This window comes from Propithecus coquereli, unplaced genomic scaffold (genome assembly GCF_000956105.1).
Source record: "Propithecus coquereli isolate 6110/MARCELLA unplaced genomic scaffold, Pcoq_1.0 Scaffold3, whole genome shotgun sequence".
NCBI classification, from domain to species: domain Eukaryota; kingdom Metazoa; phylum Chordata; class Mammalia; order Primates; family Indriidae; genus Propithecus; species Propithecus coquereli.
In genome coordinates this window covers 12,948,027-12,964,935 of record NW_012148618.1, presented here as the reverse complement: position 1 = coordinate 12,964,935, position 16,909 = coordinate 12,948,027, and the positions used below count along the sequence as shown (strand labels likewise).

The following is a 16,909-nucleotide window of genomic DNA, read 5'->3' as shown; positions in this document are numbered from 1 at the left end:
GTGGCAGGCAGAGGCCGTCTGACTGAATCCTTGGCCTCACCGCAACGTCCCTGCCTGGGTGAAGAGGACAGGTGTTGCAACAGGACAGGTAGGCAAGGCCAGGGCTACGGCAGCAGAGACCCCCGTCAAGCCAACCTGGCCTTCTCCCTGCTGGGAAAGGGTGTCCATGAGCAGATGCCCTGCTGTTGCGGGGAAGCCCTTGCAATGTATAACCGAGAGCCTGGAATGACACGCCCCTTCTCTGCAGTAATGACAGGCGATCTCAGTGCCTCACAGTTGACGAGTCTCTGTAATGTACACAGTGCTCTATTTCACTCTGTGCACTATTCAAAGTAGCACAGAAGGCAAGACAGTCACAGGTCACTGAGTGCCTGTATAAATGAGGTCAGGACTGCCCTGGGCTCCAGCCTCCTTACTCCCACTGCTACCCTCAGCGCCACATCTGGGCACACACATCAGTGGCGCTGTGACTGGGCCACCTAAGCCCCCAGAAGCTCTGGAACACTTGGAGATGACAGGGAATGAGCTGAAAGAGGCAAGGGTGGCAGGGGCCAGGGCGCCTCCCCTACGCCGTCACTCGCGCCTGCGCCGCTGCCTCCGCCGCACAGCCTGGCGCAGGGCCTCCAGCAGCTGCTCACGGTTGTTGCAGATGTTGTAATGCGTCAAGCACAGCAGCTTGTCCACATCCTCCGGGCTGTAGCTCACCTTCGTGTAGTGGTAGGGGGAGTTGGATGAAGACAGGTTCACGTCCCCAGCTGCTGCCTCCTCAGGTGTCCGCCGGACCCCTGTGGAGAGAGGGGGACAAGGCATGGGGGAAGAGGTGGGGGGCGCGGGGCTTGGGGTCACCTATGGAGAGGCATAAAGGACAGAGGAGTGAGGGGCCAGGGCACCAGGAGGTGGACGGTGGCTCACCAGGCGCCGAGTGTTCCCGGAAGGAGTCGTTGACCAGGGGGAAGTGCAGCACCACGGGGGCTTCGGGGCGGGCGGCGTCGGAGAAGGCATGGCACTCCCGTGGCTGCTGCTGCTCTTCTGGGCTGGGTGAGATGGGCGGGAAGGGGATCCCCTGCTCCTGGCAGAACCGGCCCAGGAGCTGCAGCTGCTGCAGGGCGAGCAGAAGTGGCATCAGAGGGACAAGCCCATGGGCCCCTAGCATCCTCAACCCTGGGCTGACTGAATGTGGAGATTCACGAAGACACAGGACTTAGGGCTCTAGTTATGCAATTGGGAGGCAAGAACCTCTCACTGGAGCAACACAGAAACTCACAGCAGGCGGGTCCCAGAAGTCCAGGACCTTACAGGGTGTGGGTACAGCAGAGGGGACCCAAATACAAAATGCCTAGGAAAACATCACCAGCTTCCCACCACGCCAACTTCCCGAGCAGAAAAGTTCCCCAGCGTTCCATTCACATGGTATCACTGTCACAGCTCCTAAAGCTGGGCCAGGGTCACCCACCACCTCCCATGCCTGTCTCAACATCCCAGGTCCTACCTGTCCAACGGGAGGTCCTGCCCAACCCCTCTCCAACCTGAAAGGCTCCATGGAGGTTGTAGTCCAGCGATAGGATGAGGTCCACGTCCCGAGTGGGCTGCAGGAGGGGCGGGCAGCTGGTGTTGACAAGGTAGCCGACATCCAGCAGGCAAAGGTGGGGCTCCTCAGGTGTCAGCTGGTTGGGGAGCCCATCCAGTTTGGTGGCTGGAAAGGTTGGGGGAGGGAGGAGGAGGAGCAGCAATTGTCATGGATACCGAGGGCCTCAGACTCCTCCAGGCTAACGGCAATTTCTTGCTGCCCTCTGGCCCCTGCTCTCTCCTGCTGAAGTAGCACCCCGACCACCCGCAGCCCTGCAGGTGGGCCCTGTGTCCCCAACACAAGGAGACAAAAGGAGCTCCAGCTCCAAGCAGTTCAGGGAACTGAGCTCAAAGCGTGTAGTGCCGAGGGGAGGGCATGGGAGCCGACAGTGAGGACGTCTGGACTGGAGACTCGAGGCCCAGGCGGCCACAGGAAGATGTGGAGAGAAGCAGATACCTTTCCAGGTGGAGAAGTGAGGATGCTGGAAATAGTCTTTGTGGAAATGGAGGCCACGCAGGAAATTGTGGGTGGCCTGGGCAAGTGGGCGCCGCGTCAGAAGGTCAGTGAAAAAGTCAGCTATCCTGCCGGCTGTTGTGGGTGGCTCTTCTACCTTCAGAAGGGGGACCTGTTCCTTGTCTGCACAGACAAGAATGTTGGGGAAATGGGGTATCTTTCAGGAAATGGGGACCCCTGGACTTAATCTCTGTGGTGACCCTGAAGGGGGAACAGCTGAGACCCACAGAGGCCTGAGAGCCACCCTCATCAACCCTGCAATACACCCCCAACTGGCTGCCCCTTTGCACCCTCACAAGAAAGGCCAAGCACCTACCCAGGCTGGCCTGATTCTGGACCCAGCGGTCCCAGAACTGGCTGGGCTCTGAGGCCCAGTATAAGCTGTCTTGAAGGTTGGCTGCGTACAGGTTGCTCCAGATACCTGAAAGGGTGACATGCGGGGAAGAGAGTTTCCCACATTCCTGTCACAACCCAACCCTTTCCCATGGCCCGTCCTGAACATTATTGAGCTGGGAAGGTCGAGGCCCACCCTCTCACCCATGCCCGTTCCCCAGCCCTGCCCAGCTCCTCCCGCCTTCTAGATGTTCCTCACCTTCCAAAAAGCAGATGCGGGACTCAGGGAGCCTCTTCATCAGCCGCCCCATGAAGAACTCAGAGCCAAAGAGCTCAGAGGGGATGAAGGCCCCGTACTTGGGGAAGCCGACCTCATAGGGGGAGAACTCGCACCACTCTGTGAGGAAGCCACACACCTCGGCCTTGGGGCCTGGAGCCCTCGGGCACCAACACACCCACCAGACACTTTGCTTCAGGGCAGCCTAGGGACCAGAAGGCTCAGGCCTTGTCCTGGGACTTCGAGCATGGGACCTAAGGCCTGAGGGACCCTGGCAGAATGAGCGTCTCTGGAAAGCATGGGACCTGGTCCAGGAGAGGTGAGTGTAAAATGCACCTCCCAGTTACTCCTTGCCCACCAACCATGAGAGCACAGCTTTGGCTCTGGGGCCACTCACCCGCAAATTCGAAGGTGGTCAGGCTCTGCCCCTTGGTGTTGAGGGCACAGTAGATGGGCAGAGGGTTCTGGCCACGACTCAGGGCCTCCCGCTGATCGGAGAGTTTGTAGTCATGCGGCTAGGGAAGAGATGACTGGAACCTAAACCCACAGCTGCCTGGTACCTGGAGCCTTCCCACCCCTGCTCCCCAGTCCCATACCCCATCTCCAGCCCTTGCCCTGGCCTGCACCCCTCCACACCTCATCGTGCAGCAGCGCCTCATTGATGAGGGCCCACAGGTTGGTGAAGCAGGTGGGGTGGCCCAGGCGGGCACGCTCGGCCAACTCCTGCCGGTACCGCCGCAGCTGGCTTGGGGCCAGCACCCCCAGCTTGCTCTTGGTCACCTGGGTCTTCAGCAACTCAGTGGGCCCTGCCAGGTCCTTCTGGGACCACTCTGGGTCCTCGTAGAGGTTGGCCAAGGCCCTGGGAAAAGTCAAAGCCAGGGGAGCTGTCACTTAAGGACCCCATCCAGACCTCACATGCCTTAGACTTTCTCTTCTAGGACAACAGCCTGGTGGGGACCTTCAAGGGTCCCCTTGAGCACATTTCTCCCTGGCACATGCATTCTGCCAGCCCTTACAGTTTGCTCAGAGGCCCAGGAGAGCCTTACCACTGGCACCCCCCACCACCACCCAACTAGCCCCTGCAGGCCCCAGCACGCAACCTGCCTCCAGCTCACCAGGTGGAGCCCGAGGCCCCTGTGACGTAGGAGATGCAATCCAAGAGGCCCAGCTCCTTCAGGCCGGCCAGCTGCCCGTACAGGGAAGTCATTGCCCGGATCCCACCACCAGTGGCCATTACAGCTACCACTGGGATCTGGAAGAGAGGACAGCCAGGCTCAGAGAGGCCCTAGGAAAGGAGAAAGCCAAGGCACAGGAAGAGGAGGCAGAAAGTCAAATGGCCCTTGAGCTCTAGCTAAGGCCTGTCAAGATCTGATCAGAGGTCTTGGGACCAGTTATGAGTTAGCCCTGCTGAGGATCTAGTCAGAAGCAGCCTCCCAAGGCTCAGGTTTCTCTAGTTTTAAGAACTCCAGGAAAAATGGCCCAGACAAGTGCCAGGCCTCATCTCCTCACCCTGGGTCTGATGATTACTTTCTGCCAGCCCCAGGGCTACCTCGAAGGTCTCCCAAGTAGCCATCTCCCCTTCTCTTGCGAGGAGAAGTCTTTCCCCTAGGAGATGACTCAGGCTGACCTGAACTCCTGGGACCACGCGGGCCAGCAGGCAGTCCTCATACCACTGGCCTATCTCACTCATCAGTCAGGCTGGGCCCAGTCTCAAAACCTGGGCGACGCTGAGGACCAAGAAACAAAGAGAAAGAAAGCGAGCCCAGTGGGGAAGTTCCCATCTGTAAGTTCCAGGTGCCTTGTGCAACCCTCTGCCAGTAGCAAACCCCTGCTAACATCGAGTGAAAGGGACACCAGGCAGGGACAGGCTCTGGTTACGGAGCAGCCAGTTCCAGCCATCAGCCCTGGACTCTAGGCCTAAGCAAGCCCGGAGACGACTCACCCAACCAGCCCCCAGACCTCATCCTCATGCAGGTCTCTGTCCAGCTGCAGGGCCTGCTTCAGGGCCGCGGCCACCACCTGCTTCCTCCTGCTCAGGAAGGCCTGCTCCTCGGCGCAGGGCCCGCAGCCCAGCCGCACGGCCAGCGCCTGTGGTCTGGGGGAAGGGAGAGACTGTGAGGCAGCTCTCAGCTCCCCAGCGTCTGCCTCCCCTGCAAAGCCCACTGCCCTCTCTCCTCCCCTCTGCCCAACCATTACCCCCACTCCTATGTCGTGACACTCTGAAGTTTGACACCTGTAGAGTGCGAATAGGAGAAGGCGCCCATGTGTGGACACACTGGGGAATGCAGCAAAGCAGACTCGCCGCAGGACAGGGCATGTCGGGGTCCCAGGTGCGGACGGCTCCTGGGCAGGACCCGACACTGTGGATCCCACCTCCAAGTCTGAGCCTCACTCCCTCACTGAGTTGAAAAATGACCAGAGGGGGTGGGAAAGAAGGACCAACGATCCCATCCCTGCTTGGTGAGAAGCTACTCTCCCTAGGCATGGGGTGCCAGGGTGGTGAGTCCCCAGTGAAGGTCATTTAAGGTGACCTTCCACAACAGCTTCCACCCAAAGGCACGCAATTTCCCCTCTCCCCTCTGGGTCTCCTTGCCCTCTCTGCCTCAAACCATGGTACTGTCCTCACCTCCCCACCTGTTTGCCAGCCAACCACTCATGGAGGGCTTCCCACGTGCCTGGCGCTGGGTGGGGCACACCCCCCTCTGGCTTCACATGTTAAGTAAGGCTCCCTCCCAGCACTTCGCGCTGCCCTGGGAGCCAGCCCCCAGCATCTCTCAGAGGATGAGCAGCGACTGTCCTGTGAGCTTCCTGTCTCTCCCCCTCACTCCTCTAGGCCACATACCGGATCTCCAGCCACCCCTGCACGGCTTCCCCCCACCGCTGCCTTCCTGTGGCCTTGCCCGGCCCTGGCAGGCTCTCACCCTTCTTCTTTTTTCAGCTCCACCCTCATCAGGGGCTCCTGAAAACCATGAAGGCCCCAGTCACAAAGGTTGGCCACCTCCACCCAGCTCTGTTCCTCCCACCCTGGCCCCAGGCACACCTCCATGAGGGCCCTTTGCTCCCAGAGGCCCCCAACTGTCTCCACAGGGGCCAGGCCTGAAGCCAGAGGTGGGATGCTCAGAGGATACTCGCCCCAGAGTCTGCCCCGCACCTGCTCAGGGTGTGACCCGCAGAGAGAAGCGGCTACAGAAGCAGGCAGATTGCTTCAAGGCCTGGGCCCAGCCCCAGCCAGGCATCTAGTTCCCCTCTGGACCGATACCTGGGATGTGGGGAAGAGGAGCCGCACCACCTGGCCAGAGGGCAGGGCCTGCAGTGGCAGCTTCAGTTGTTCCTTGGGGGCATCCTACAGCGGGGAGGAGGAAGACCTGAGACTCTTCACCCTTCCTCTCCTAGCAAGGGCCTCACCAACTCCCGCTGGCCGCAGCAGAGGAGCAGGAGGGAGGGGACAGGAGGCCCCGTGCTGCCCAGGGAGCCCAAATGCAGGGAGTGGTGAGGGATGTGGGGCTCGGGGTGAGCATAATCAGGCTGGGAGGAGGCGCTGAGGGGAGGAGGGGGGAGGTCCTAGGGGTCCTGCCTGGAGGGAGGGAGATGGAGACATTCTACCTGCAGATGAATACCCAGTTCTTGCTCCCAGAAGGCTGGGCAATGGAAGCAGAAGGTGCTGGTGCCCACAGAAGCCTCCTGTGCACCCTCAAAGGACCCGGGAACCATGAGCTCAACTCTGCGCTCTGACCCTGCAAACAGGAACCAGAGCAGAGAGGCTGGGTATGGGATCTCTGCCTGTGGATTCTCTCGTCTTGCCCCAGGGGCCTGGAGGGCCTCCCTGTCCCCCTCAAATGGAGGTCTGGTCCAGGCCGAGGCTGGGACACAGAGCTCCTCACAGCCCCTTGGAGGACGACGAAGGGGAAAAGCTCAGGTCCAGGGGAGCCCCCGCGTGGATGTGCCCAACCGCTACGCCTGCCTTTGGAAGCTGAAGGTAGCCAGTGCAAGGTCCCTGCCAGGGCCCCTCAGAAAGGGGGACGATGGACAGAGGGCTGGGGCTGTCCCAGAGGGTCAGGGACTCACCCTTCCGGTCCCCTGTCTCCTCCAGTTGAACGTGCAAGCAGGAGAGTTCCCGGGCCTGAGTCGTTAAGAAAGCCCCTCAAACACTGACTCCTTCCCTGTTCAGGGACCCCACCCTCCCAGCACCTGGTTCCTGCTCGTCAGCCTTTATGACCATGGCCCCGAGTCACCAAGCATTTGCTTGGCACTGTATTCCCTTGACGAACTGAAACCCCAGGGTCCCCCAAACTCAGCTCTATCCCTGACCCAGGTCATGGTGGGCCAGAGCTTCAGGCCCAGCGAGAAGAGCGAGCAGATGGCATGAGGGAGGAGTTCCCGGGGACCCCAGCCCACACCCAGGGCTGTCCCACACTCACCACCAGGATGCCATTGCTGGCGAGCTGCTCAGCTCGGTCCGTCCTAGAAGGACACGGCTTCTTAGGTTCTCGCCCGCCCCGGGAAGGCACCAGATCGGGGTGTGCTGGCGCTGTCTTTCCCAGGAGGAGGCGCTCCTACCCAGAACCGCCCCGCGGCCCCTAACTCACAGACTCTGCAGCCGAAATTCCACTTCTAGCCGCTCCTCACCCTGGGGAGAGAGAAGCAAGTTAGAAAGGGCAAGGAGGAGGGTGTGTGCACATGTGTGACTCCAACCCTGACACCAGCTGGACTGCCGAGGGCCTTGCCTGAGGGCTCAGTGAGAAGCTCTCACGCCGTAACTCCCCAACCCGCAGCATCCCCACGTCAAACAGCACTGACAAAACGGGGTCGTCTTTGGTCAACAGGTCCTGGTCAAAGACTTTCAGTTCCAGGATGTTCTAGAAAAGGAACAGGGAAAGAGAACATTCGAGAAAGGGGAGGTGAGCAGGGCAGGAATTGAGGGCCCAGGAGAGGACGGCAGGCGGACGGGGACGGTGAGCAGGCCGGGCTGATGCCTGGCCCACCTTGAGCTGGCTGTGGATTCGGAAGTGAAAGCTCTGGTTCCAGACGGGGCTTCTGCTGTTCTTGACCGTGCGTGTCTGGAGCCTGTTGCTGGAGGCCGTGGGCAGCCACAGAGTTACATAGCAGTCAGAGGGGGTCACTACGGGAAGGAAGAACAAGTGGCCAGTGATGGCCAAGAGCCCTTCCCAGCCAGCCACCCACAGTCCACTTCCTTCCACCACCTTGAGAGCCGTGGGGTGTGGGCCGGGTGGGGAGGCAGCGGGGGCGGAAGCAGAGCCCCGGCTGCCACTTTCCACCCAGAACCCCCCTGCTCAGCACCCTCTTCCAGGCCACACCCACTGGCTTCACTCCGCTGAGTCCAGCAGCAGTACCCTCCTCCTCCCCCAGCCCGGCAAGGGGCCAGGAAGCAGGCAGCTCACCGAGGTCCTTGGAGGGCAGGCCATGCGCCTGCAGCACGCGAACCGTGAGCAGGCGGGTCCCAGGCACCTTTGCCTGCAGAGGGAGAGGGGCGGACCTGCTGCAGGCTGATGGGGCCAGAGGTGACAGGGGCCGCAGGGGATGCCGGGGCAATCCCTCAAAGCCTAATCCTGTACCAAAAGAATCCAGCCCACTCAGCCCAGGCCTGTCCTCCACCCCATCAGACTCCTGAGTTGACAGGAGACCTGGCATCTCCAGGGCACCTGCCGGCACTTACGTAACGCTCTGTGCCCAGCTCTGGGCCAAGGCTTTGCGTGTGTTAACTCATTTATCGCACAACTCTATGCGTGGGCACTATTTACGATCACTGTGATGACCAACTCCACAAGGAAACTGAGGCACAGGAAAGGTTATGTAACCACCCGCCTGAGGTCCAGAATTGGGATTGGAAGCCCGTCAGGCTAGCTCCAGATTTACGCCTCACATCTGCCTGCCTGTTTCCTAGGTGTAGCATCCTCTTGTCTTTCCGCCCCACATCCCCAGGCCACACCCTTGCTAAGCAGCTGAGGCCGGTCTTGGGTGGCAGGGGACATACACTGTTGAGGGAAGGGAAGTGGCATGTCAGGGCCTCGGGCCCTGGCTGAGCGGCTCCCCATCCTTCCAGCCCTGGGCAGAGGACCATGCTGGCAATGGGCTCTGCCAGGCAGGGACAGCAGCTACTAGCTCAGCCTGCCCATAGGTCAAGAGGCCTCCAGCTAGCTCCCTTCAAACCCACACCCCTGGTTCTGGGAACGCAGGCTGGCAGGCGTGCCAAGCCAGAGAAGCCTGTGCCAGCTGGTCCTTCCTTTTGGCCCTCAGCCCTGCCTCCAGAAGGGCTCCGTCAGCCCAAGTCCAGGGAGCAACCTGGGTCAGAGGGAGAGCGGGGAAAGCTCCTCCAGCTGTGTCAGCCCTGGGGCCCCCACATGGCTGAGTCAGGAGCACCAGAGCAGCCACTTCCTTCTGGGGCCACAGCATGGCAGCTGAGAGCCTCTGAATCCCCAGGGCCCAAGTCCACAGTGCCAGGGAGCTCTGCCCGGAGCCCATTCTCAAGGCAGAAAGAACTCAGGACCCTCATCCCAGGACCCTCCTCTCCCCTGGCTTCTGCTCACTGTCCTGGTCTTGCGGTCGCCAAATACCCCCTCTACACCAGCAGCCGACCATAGCTCCTCTAAGAAACAGCATTAACCAGGCCCCGGGCGGGGGGGCCAGGGGTCACGGTGGTGCCCAGTGCCCTGCTGGGCCTTACCAGAGCCATGAGGCTGAGTCCTCAGGAGCAGGAATGATGGCGCAGGACCAAGGACTGTCAGAGTTTTAACCCAGAGCCAGCGAGCGGTGTCACAGCTGACCCAGAGCTCCTCCCGGGTCCCTCCCATCCACCTCCTCTGCTCCACCCAAGCCCCACACCCACTACTGGACCAGCCACTTGTCCAGGAAACGAGGTACCTCAAACCTACACTAGAGCCACAGACACCATTGTGGTGGGGCCTTGACACCCCACCCCAGGTCCCTGGAAGATCCGCACTCTCCAGCCTCCCCTACCCAGCCCTGTGTCGCCAGCCCTGATTCAGAGGAGGGGGGCTCCCAGGAGAGCTTGTTGCTGGGGGCTGAGCAGAAGGAAGGCGGGGTGTGGGCCCCCGAGCAGCAGCAAAGAAGAGCCGAGTGCCCCGTAGGCCTTTCGCAAGCCCGGGTGCCAGTACGACAGGAATGCCCAGTCCTGACTGAAGCACTCGGCCAGTCTGAGAAGAGCACACAGGCCCCATGACAACCTGGCAAGGGAGTGGCCATCAAATAAAACCCTTCAAAGCCATGTGCTGGGCCACCACCACTCTTGGAGCTGGGTGGCTGGGGATGAGGCCTGTGGGTTGGCACTCAGGGTCGGGGGCTCTTCCGTCCCAGGGCTTAGCTTGTTGGGGAGGTCAGAGTGCGGAGGCCGACTCCTTCCTCAGAGGGACAGCTCCAGGAGGGGCAGGGGTTTCTGTCCCTGCCTGCCTGTGCCTGATGTGGGAGAGAGAAAGAGGGGTTGCCCCTAGGGCACCAGATCCCAACAGCTGCCCTGGAACTAGGGTAGGACAGTAAACCAGGCCGGGGCAAAGCTAGGAACAGCTTTAGCAGCCCTGAACCAAAAAGGTCGGGGTCACAAAGTTACAAGACTACTGAACAGAGGGATTTGGGCAGCAGACAGCTCCTCAGGTCCAGGCCTGGATCCAGCCCTCACCCCTAATCAGGGTTGCCCTGAAATTTTAACCTGAACAAACCTTCAGCCTCTCAACAGACCAAGAAGGCAACTGCGAGAGAATCAGAACGTATGACTCACAGTTACCTTTTATTGAACACTTCTTCTGTGCCTGCCAGTGCTGCCCTCACAGGTAGCACCTCCAACCCCACGACAGCCTTGTGAGGTGGAACCATGATTACTTCCATTTTACAGACAGACACCAACGCCCTGAGAGGCAGTGACTCGCCCAAAGTCACAGCACTGGTGAGAGGCGCTGCTGTTCCTGATCCCCACTCTTCACCTCTGTGGCAACTTCCAGGGAGCCCTCACCCAGACCTGCTTGGCACCTCTGAGTCCTCCTGACCTCATCCTGAGATCTTCCAAAGCTGATCCCAACCTGAGTCGCACCCTGGGCCAGCAGCCAGCATGCGCTCAAGCTACAGGCTGTCTCCAACATCGGCCCGGCCAGGGAGGGCTCAACCTCCCCCGAGTCGTGCCTGGCAGTGTTCACCAGGGATCCCTCAGTTGAGACCTGAAGCCTTAGCAAGGGAGTCAAGCAGCTGGAAGTAGCTGTACTTGAGGTCATACTCCATGTCGTACCAGAAATTCACTGTGGAGAGAATGGGGACCTGAGCACAAAGGTCCCTCTTCTGACCCAGAGTCTCCCGAACCTCCTCCCCAGATGCCCTGCTGGGCCTTGGCAGGGTGGCCTGGGCAGCTCCTCACCCGCAATGCAGCCATGGGACTGCTGGACATGGTGGAACCACAGGGCTGGCAGGTAGAGCATCTCGCCAGCCTGCACCGTGCAGCGAAGGGCCTGGGCCTGACTATAACTGGGGTACCGGGCCAGGTCTGGAGCCAAGGGGTCCAGTGGGATCCAGGGCACCTGGGGACACATCAGATGCCAGGGAGCAGGCCCCAAGACCCCCCAGAACTTCAGGCTCTGTGCCTTCCAAAGGTAAATACCACAGGCCTTGCTCTGTTCGGCACTGAAAGGCCCCAGACTTATGGACTTTTCAGAGCACGGTGCCACCTCCCCAGATCCTTTGTGCCTGCTCCTCAGAGCCCAGGCTCTCACCCTTTCTCCTCCCTAGAGCCCAAGAACAGAACAGACACCTTCTCCATGGCCTCTTCATCCACCATCTTAAAGGTGCCCTCTTCAGTTAGCTGGTAGGTTGCCGGTGTGTACAGCTCTGAAGCCCAAGGGAGAAGAGTGTGGGAAATCTCAAATGGCCTGGAGTTTGCCAGACCCTCCCCTCCCCCAGCCAGTCTTCATGCTCCCTGGGCACAAAGACAACAGGGTCAGGGACCCTGGTGCAGTGGAGACGCTGTGGCCATACCTGAGACCAGGACACCTGCCTTCCCAGGGCCCTCGCTGCCCTCCCTCCACCTTGGGCCACCTGTTCCTCAGTCCCTGCAGGCCACACCCCCTACCATAGGGGATGAAGGGCCGGTCGCTAGGCGGATGTAACAAGAAGTGTTTCTCTCCTGAGATCACACAGTAGAGGTTCTCATAGTGGTCCTTGTGCACTGCCAACAGAAAGAAGGCCCGAGGGCAGAGTATGAAGGGGGAAGCATTGGGGGGAAAGCATCACGCTCACAGCCCCACCCCCCAAGACCACCTATGGTGAAAAAGAGCACACAGAGTCAGCAGGCTCGAAGAGATGCCAGGGACTCCAGTGTGTATTTCAAAACTCTGTCCACCAGGCCCCAAGCTCGCCTCTGCTAAGAGAGGAGATGGAGCCAACAGGCTTCTCCTAAATTCACCCCCAACCTAGCTTGCCTTTACACAGCCTTAGGATCTAGAAGAAACAAGGCACCCCACCCCCAATGCCATGGGTACCTCCCCCACTTCAGCTGTCAGGGGTGCTTGAGTCCCAGAGGCCCAAATGAAACTGTAGAGAATGGTCAGCCCAACTTCCATCCAGGCCCAACCTTCTACTCCTGGCCTCACCTTCCCTCCCTCTGCCCCGACCTGCTCCTTCCCCACTTTTGCATTCCCCTGACACGTACAAGATGTCACTGCAGCTGCCTCTCCCAGCCAGAAGTTCACAGCATCAGGCATCTTTCCTGTGGGGCAGAGGGCATTAGGAGGCCAGGCTGGGATAGCCACCATACAGTGATGCTAGACCCGAAACCTGGCCGAGGGCAAAGGAGTCCCAAGGAAGAGAATCAGGGAGAAGTAGCAGAGGTTGGGAAAGCTTGGAGAAGGAGCCCTCCCTCCCTGGGGCAGAAGGAAAGGTAGCAATCTTCAGTAGTTCATCTGTTATTAAGTCAAGGCCTGGAGCTTGAGCATTTAGTGGGCAGCACCTGACCTGGCCAGGCCAAGTCATCACCAAAGAGAGAGAATGAGCTGGCAGGTTGGCCTCTTCCTTCCCACCTGTTCCCTGCCCACCCCGGGCCTGGGCCCACCTGCCTCCACTCACCCAGTGCCTCAGAGGCCCAGGACACATGGGGCTCTAGGTCAGGCAGCAGCTGGGGTAGCTCAGAGGGCAGGTTGGAGCACTGCTTCTGCACATAGAGCACTCCCGGGTGCTGGGCCTGGCCCTCTAGCACGTCCAGCACACAGCTCAGGGGCAGGCGGCGCTCAGCAGGCATCACGAAGCGGTCCCCTCGCACGGCATCTGCGTAACCATCTGGGGTCACAGCCACACTCACCTCTGTGGAGCCCACTGTGGCTCTGGAGGAATGAAAACTTGGCTCATACCCAGATGTCAATAATCACTGCCCATGCTCCACCCCAGGGCAGCTCCCACCTGAGGTAGGGGAGGGACCACTTCTGGAGGGCCGGCCAGTGATTCAGGGCATTGCGGATGATGCAGGGCCTGTTGGGACAGACCCAGTCCCGGTAGAAGCGGAGTGGAGTGGGGGGCTCGTCCAGGTAGGGCACAGCAAGAGGCACACTGAGCTCTGAGAGAAAGAAGGGTAGGGACTGAAGCCAGCAGCACCCAGTCCATGCCCCACTGCCTGCAGAAGAGATGCCCTCCCAGGGAAGGCCATGCTGTGTCACTGGGCAACGCCCATTGGTGACCAAGGGACCCTGAACAACCAGGAATAGAAGAATGCAGAGGTAAATTTAAGGCAGAAGCAGAAAACACACACAAACACACCAGGATGGGCCATCAGAGTCCACAGGGCCAGGGGCTGTGACTCAGCCCATAACCCGAATCTTCTGTGGGGCCATGTCTGGGCCCTACGGAGTGGAACTTCAGCTTTCCCACCCCGGAGGGGCCAACTTCCTAGCATCCATCAGGAAAGGTGGCCACTGGGGTTGTGCTGGGAGCTCCAGAATGAGTAGGGCCAAGGCCTCGGGCTAGTCTGGGTGTGGCGTGCCTCTGGAAAGTCCCCTCCCACAGTGATATTTACTGAGCACCTAGAATGTCCTCAGCACTTGGCTTGGGCAATGTGGAGGTATCAACAGATGATCCAATCATCATCTCGAGAAGCTTATAACCCACCTGGGAGACAAACTGCCAGATCACACCACTGGAGGAAAAGTAAGATGCATCCCCAGGACCTAGAATGTACCTAGCACACAGGTGCTCAGGAAATATTTGCTTAATGGTTGAATGAAAATCTCCAGCATCCTGGCTGGATGGCTGCTGCACCATCCACTGGCTTAATTCCACTCCCTCTCAAAGCATCTATCATCCTGGCCCCAGTCCTCTTCTGAAAATACAGTCTCATCTTGTCACACCCCTAGTAACGAACCCTTTGATGGCTTACCACTACTCCTTACAGAGCACAGCCTGCCTTGGCATGCGTGATCAGGACCAACCTACCTTTCCAGTCTGATTTCCTCCTGTCTTGTGCCTGCCCCTGCCATATACCCTCTATTCAGGAGGTACCATACTTTGCTCCTGTAGCTCACTCAGACTGGAATGTCTTTCTGCTGGCTTTTATAAAGTGCCCAGGGCTTTGCGTTGTTACTTTCATGCTTGAGGTCTGGCTGGAAGGCCTTGGCCCAGGTTGGTGGTTGCCGCATCCTGCTCCAAATGGCTCTGGCACTCATTTTGACCTCTGAGGTCATGCTCCATCGCTCATGGCTGGCCGCGCTGCCAGTCATCTTTGCCTTGCAATCAGTTGGAAAGTGAATGTCTTTACATAAGAAATTGGAACTAAGTGGGAAAACCCTGGTGGCCCCAGGAAAACTGGAAAGAGCTGACACACGTACTTGCATCCATGGCTAGAGGCAATATAGAACCTGCCAAGTAGATATGGGAGCAAGGAGGGAAGAAAGCGGCAAAGGCCTTCCCAATCATGCCTGCCCACCAAAGCAGTCACCTGGGCTGGGTTCAGTGGCTCGTTCCCATAGTCCCAGCTACTCTGAAGGCTGAGGCAGGGGGATCACTTGAGCCCAGTAGTTCAAGACCAAAAACATATTGAGACCCCATCTCTAAAAAATGTATTTTAAATAAAATTTAAAAAGCAGTCATCTGTGAAGAAGGTGATCTGGGACTTAGTACATCTCCCTGTTGTGCTCACTAAGAGTCTTAAAATACACGGAAACTTTTTTTTACCCTTTGGATTTTCTGCAATTACGTATTTCCATTTTACCTGCTCATCCTTTCCTTTAGAGAATGGCTTCTTTTCTCTCCTGGGGCTTCAAAATGAGAAAATTTCAAAAAGGATCCAAACAATTCCTTTGACCCAACAATTCTGCTGAGAATTTAACCAATAAAAATATTCACACATATGCACACACTACACCTACACACTGCCTTCTTCACTGTTCCCTGAACACAGGAGACACTCCCATCTACGGCTTTTCGGGCCCTGCACTTATCTTCTATTTCTTCTACGATACAATTTACTTCTTGAGTGAGCCTAGGGTAATTGTCCGCCTCCTCGCTTAGAATGTAAGCCCTGTGAAAGCAGCAATTTGTTTTGTTCAGTGATGTATCCCAAACACACTGAACGGAGCCTGGCACATAGAGGGGCTTAATAAATATTTGTTAAATGGATACTCAAAGTACTGGATGCAGCATTATTGAAAATAACAGGTTGAAAATGATCTAAATGCCTAGCACTAACAGACTAAGTAAATTATAGCACTAGTACACAAGTATGAAAAAGACCGAAGTATAGGGGTGTGGAATGATCTCCAAGATACACAGTGCAGAAATGTGTTTAGCAGGCTACCATCTGTATAAAAAGTGGGGAGGGCATGTAGAGTCATATGTGTGCATGGATATAAACAGAATCTTTCTGGAAGGATGAACATTGGAGATGGGAGAAAAGCCTGTTTATATTACATACCCATTGTATATTATTAACTTTTTTTTTTGACAGGGTCTTACTCTGTTGCCAGGGCTAGACTGCAGTGCCAAGATCATAGCTCACTGCAACATCTAACTCGCAGGCTCAAGCGATCCTCCTGCCTCAGCCTCCGGAGTAGCTGAGACTACAGGTGCCTGCCACCATGATGGATTAGTTAATTTTGTTGTTTTTTTGTAGAGACGGGGGTTTCGCTATGTTGCCCAGGCTGGTCTCCAACTCCTGGCCTCAAGCGATCCTCCTGCCTTAGCCTCCCAAAATGCCAGGATTATAGGCATTAGCCATCGTGCCTGGCCATAAGATACCCATTACATACACATGTGCCTGTTTTGTTCAGTCGTAAGAAATCGTTTCAAAACATAAAAGAAAAAAAAAAACGAAGGAAGGCTGAAGGGAGGAAAGAGGGGAAGAAAGAATAAAAACCAAGCAGGAAAAATTCAGGGATCGCCTGGGCAGCCTACAATCTTACAAAGCGGGGAGGGCGCGGGCGGGAATCCGACCACCACCTGTGTGTACTTAGTGTTAATAAGACTTCAATCAGGGAAGGGCAACAGCCAACTGCTCAGACTGTGGGGACCAGTCAAGAATGCACTGGGCCTTGGGAATGAAGTGGCAGAGTCACCCCAGGAAGCCACGTGGATGCGTGAACACCGGAGGGCAGTAGAGGACCGACCCACCGGGCTGGGGGAGGGGGCTGCGACAGAAGAGCGATAAGAGTGGGGCCATCAACCAGTCCTACGCACGAAGCTCCGCGCACCCGGTGTCAGAGGCACCCCAGGGCCCCTCCCGCGTCCCGGGGACGCCGCGGCCTCCGAGCAAACAAACTCACCCCTTGCCGCGGCCGGGAATTCTCGTAACTCCCTCCGCACGGCGTCCAAAGCCGCCTCCGCCATGACGCGGACACTGCCGGGCCTCGCCCCGCCCCCAGGCCCTCCCCGGAACCCCGGCCCCGTCCTCCCCATGCGCGCTCAGCTTTGCTGTCTCAGCAGCCGAGCGAGAACCAGCGCCCGCCTTCGCCTGTCCCGCTCGCCGCCATCCCAGAGTTAACAAATGATTGTGTTTATTGACAAGTTCATACATCAGTACAAACCGACATGTTAAAAACAGTCCCCGCCCCGTGCAGCCGGGGAGGAGGGAAGCGCCACGGCCTGGACAAAGTATAAAAGTTATAAATAAGGGGCTTTCAAAACTGGGGTGGGCGGGGCAAATCTGGACGTTGCCGGTGGCCTCAGACATGCAGAAGAGGACGGGCGGGGGTGGAGGGGGCTGGGGGGTAAAGATGAGGTGCCAC

The 16,909-nt window shown here is 58.2% G+C and overlaps 2 protein-coding genes across 2 annotated transcripts; both read right to left on the bottom strand.

Annotated features, from left to right (window-relative positions):
• Positions 1 to 573: 573 nt before the first annotated feature.
• PLA2G4B (phospholipase A2, group IVB (cytosolic)) lies at positions 574 to 8,687 on the bottom strand. Its single transcript, XM_012649126.1, has 19 exons — positions 8,090 to 8,687; positions 7,673 to 7,809; positions 7,415 to 7,546; positions 7,277 to 7,317; positions 7,109 to 7,151; positions 6,756 to 6,810; positions 6,294 to 6,424; positions 5,950 to 6,033; positions 5,612 to 5,649; positions 4,650 to 4,785; positions 3,806 to 3,942; positions 3,327 to 3,549; positions 3,088 to 3,205; positions 2,673 to 2,810; positions 2,397 to 2,501; positions 2,024 to 2,203; positions 1,454 to 1,693; positions 913 to 1,170; positions 574 to 785 (listed from the first exon to the last, which is right to left on the bottom strand). The coding sequence occupies exons 1-19, from the start codon at positions 8,337 to 8,339 to the stop codon at positions 574 to 576; spliced, it is 2,658 nt and encodes an 885-aa protein (XP_012504580.1). The 5' UTR covers positions 8,340 to 8,687.
• Positions 8,688 to 10,433: 1,746 nt separating this feature from the next.
• JMJD7 (jumonji domain containing 7) lies at positions 10,434 to 16,522 on the bottom strand. The gene is made up of 8 exons (XM_012649419.1): positions 16,448 to 16,522; positions 13,098 to 13,251; positions 12,768 to 13,021; positions 12,355 to 12,411; positions 11,776 to 11,871; positions 11,458 to 11,534; positions 11,068 to 11,227; positions 10,434 to 10,951 (listed from the first exon to the last, which is right to left on the bottom strand). Exons 1-8 carry the CDS (start codon positions 16,509 to 16,511, stop codon positions 10,863 to 10,865), a joined length of 951 nt encoding a protein of 316 aa, XP_012504873.1. The 5' UTR covers positions 16,512 to 16,522; the 3' UTR covers positions 10,434 to 10,862.
• Between the last annotated feature and the right edge of the window lie 387 nt (positions 16,523 to 16,909).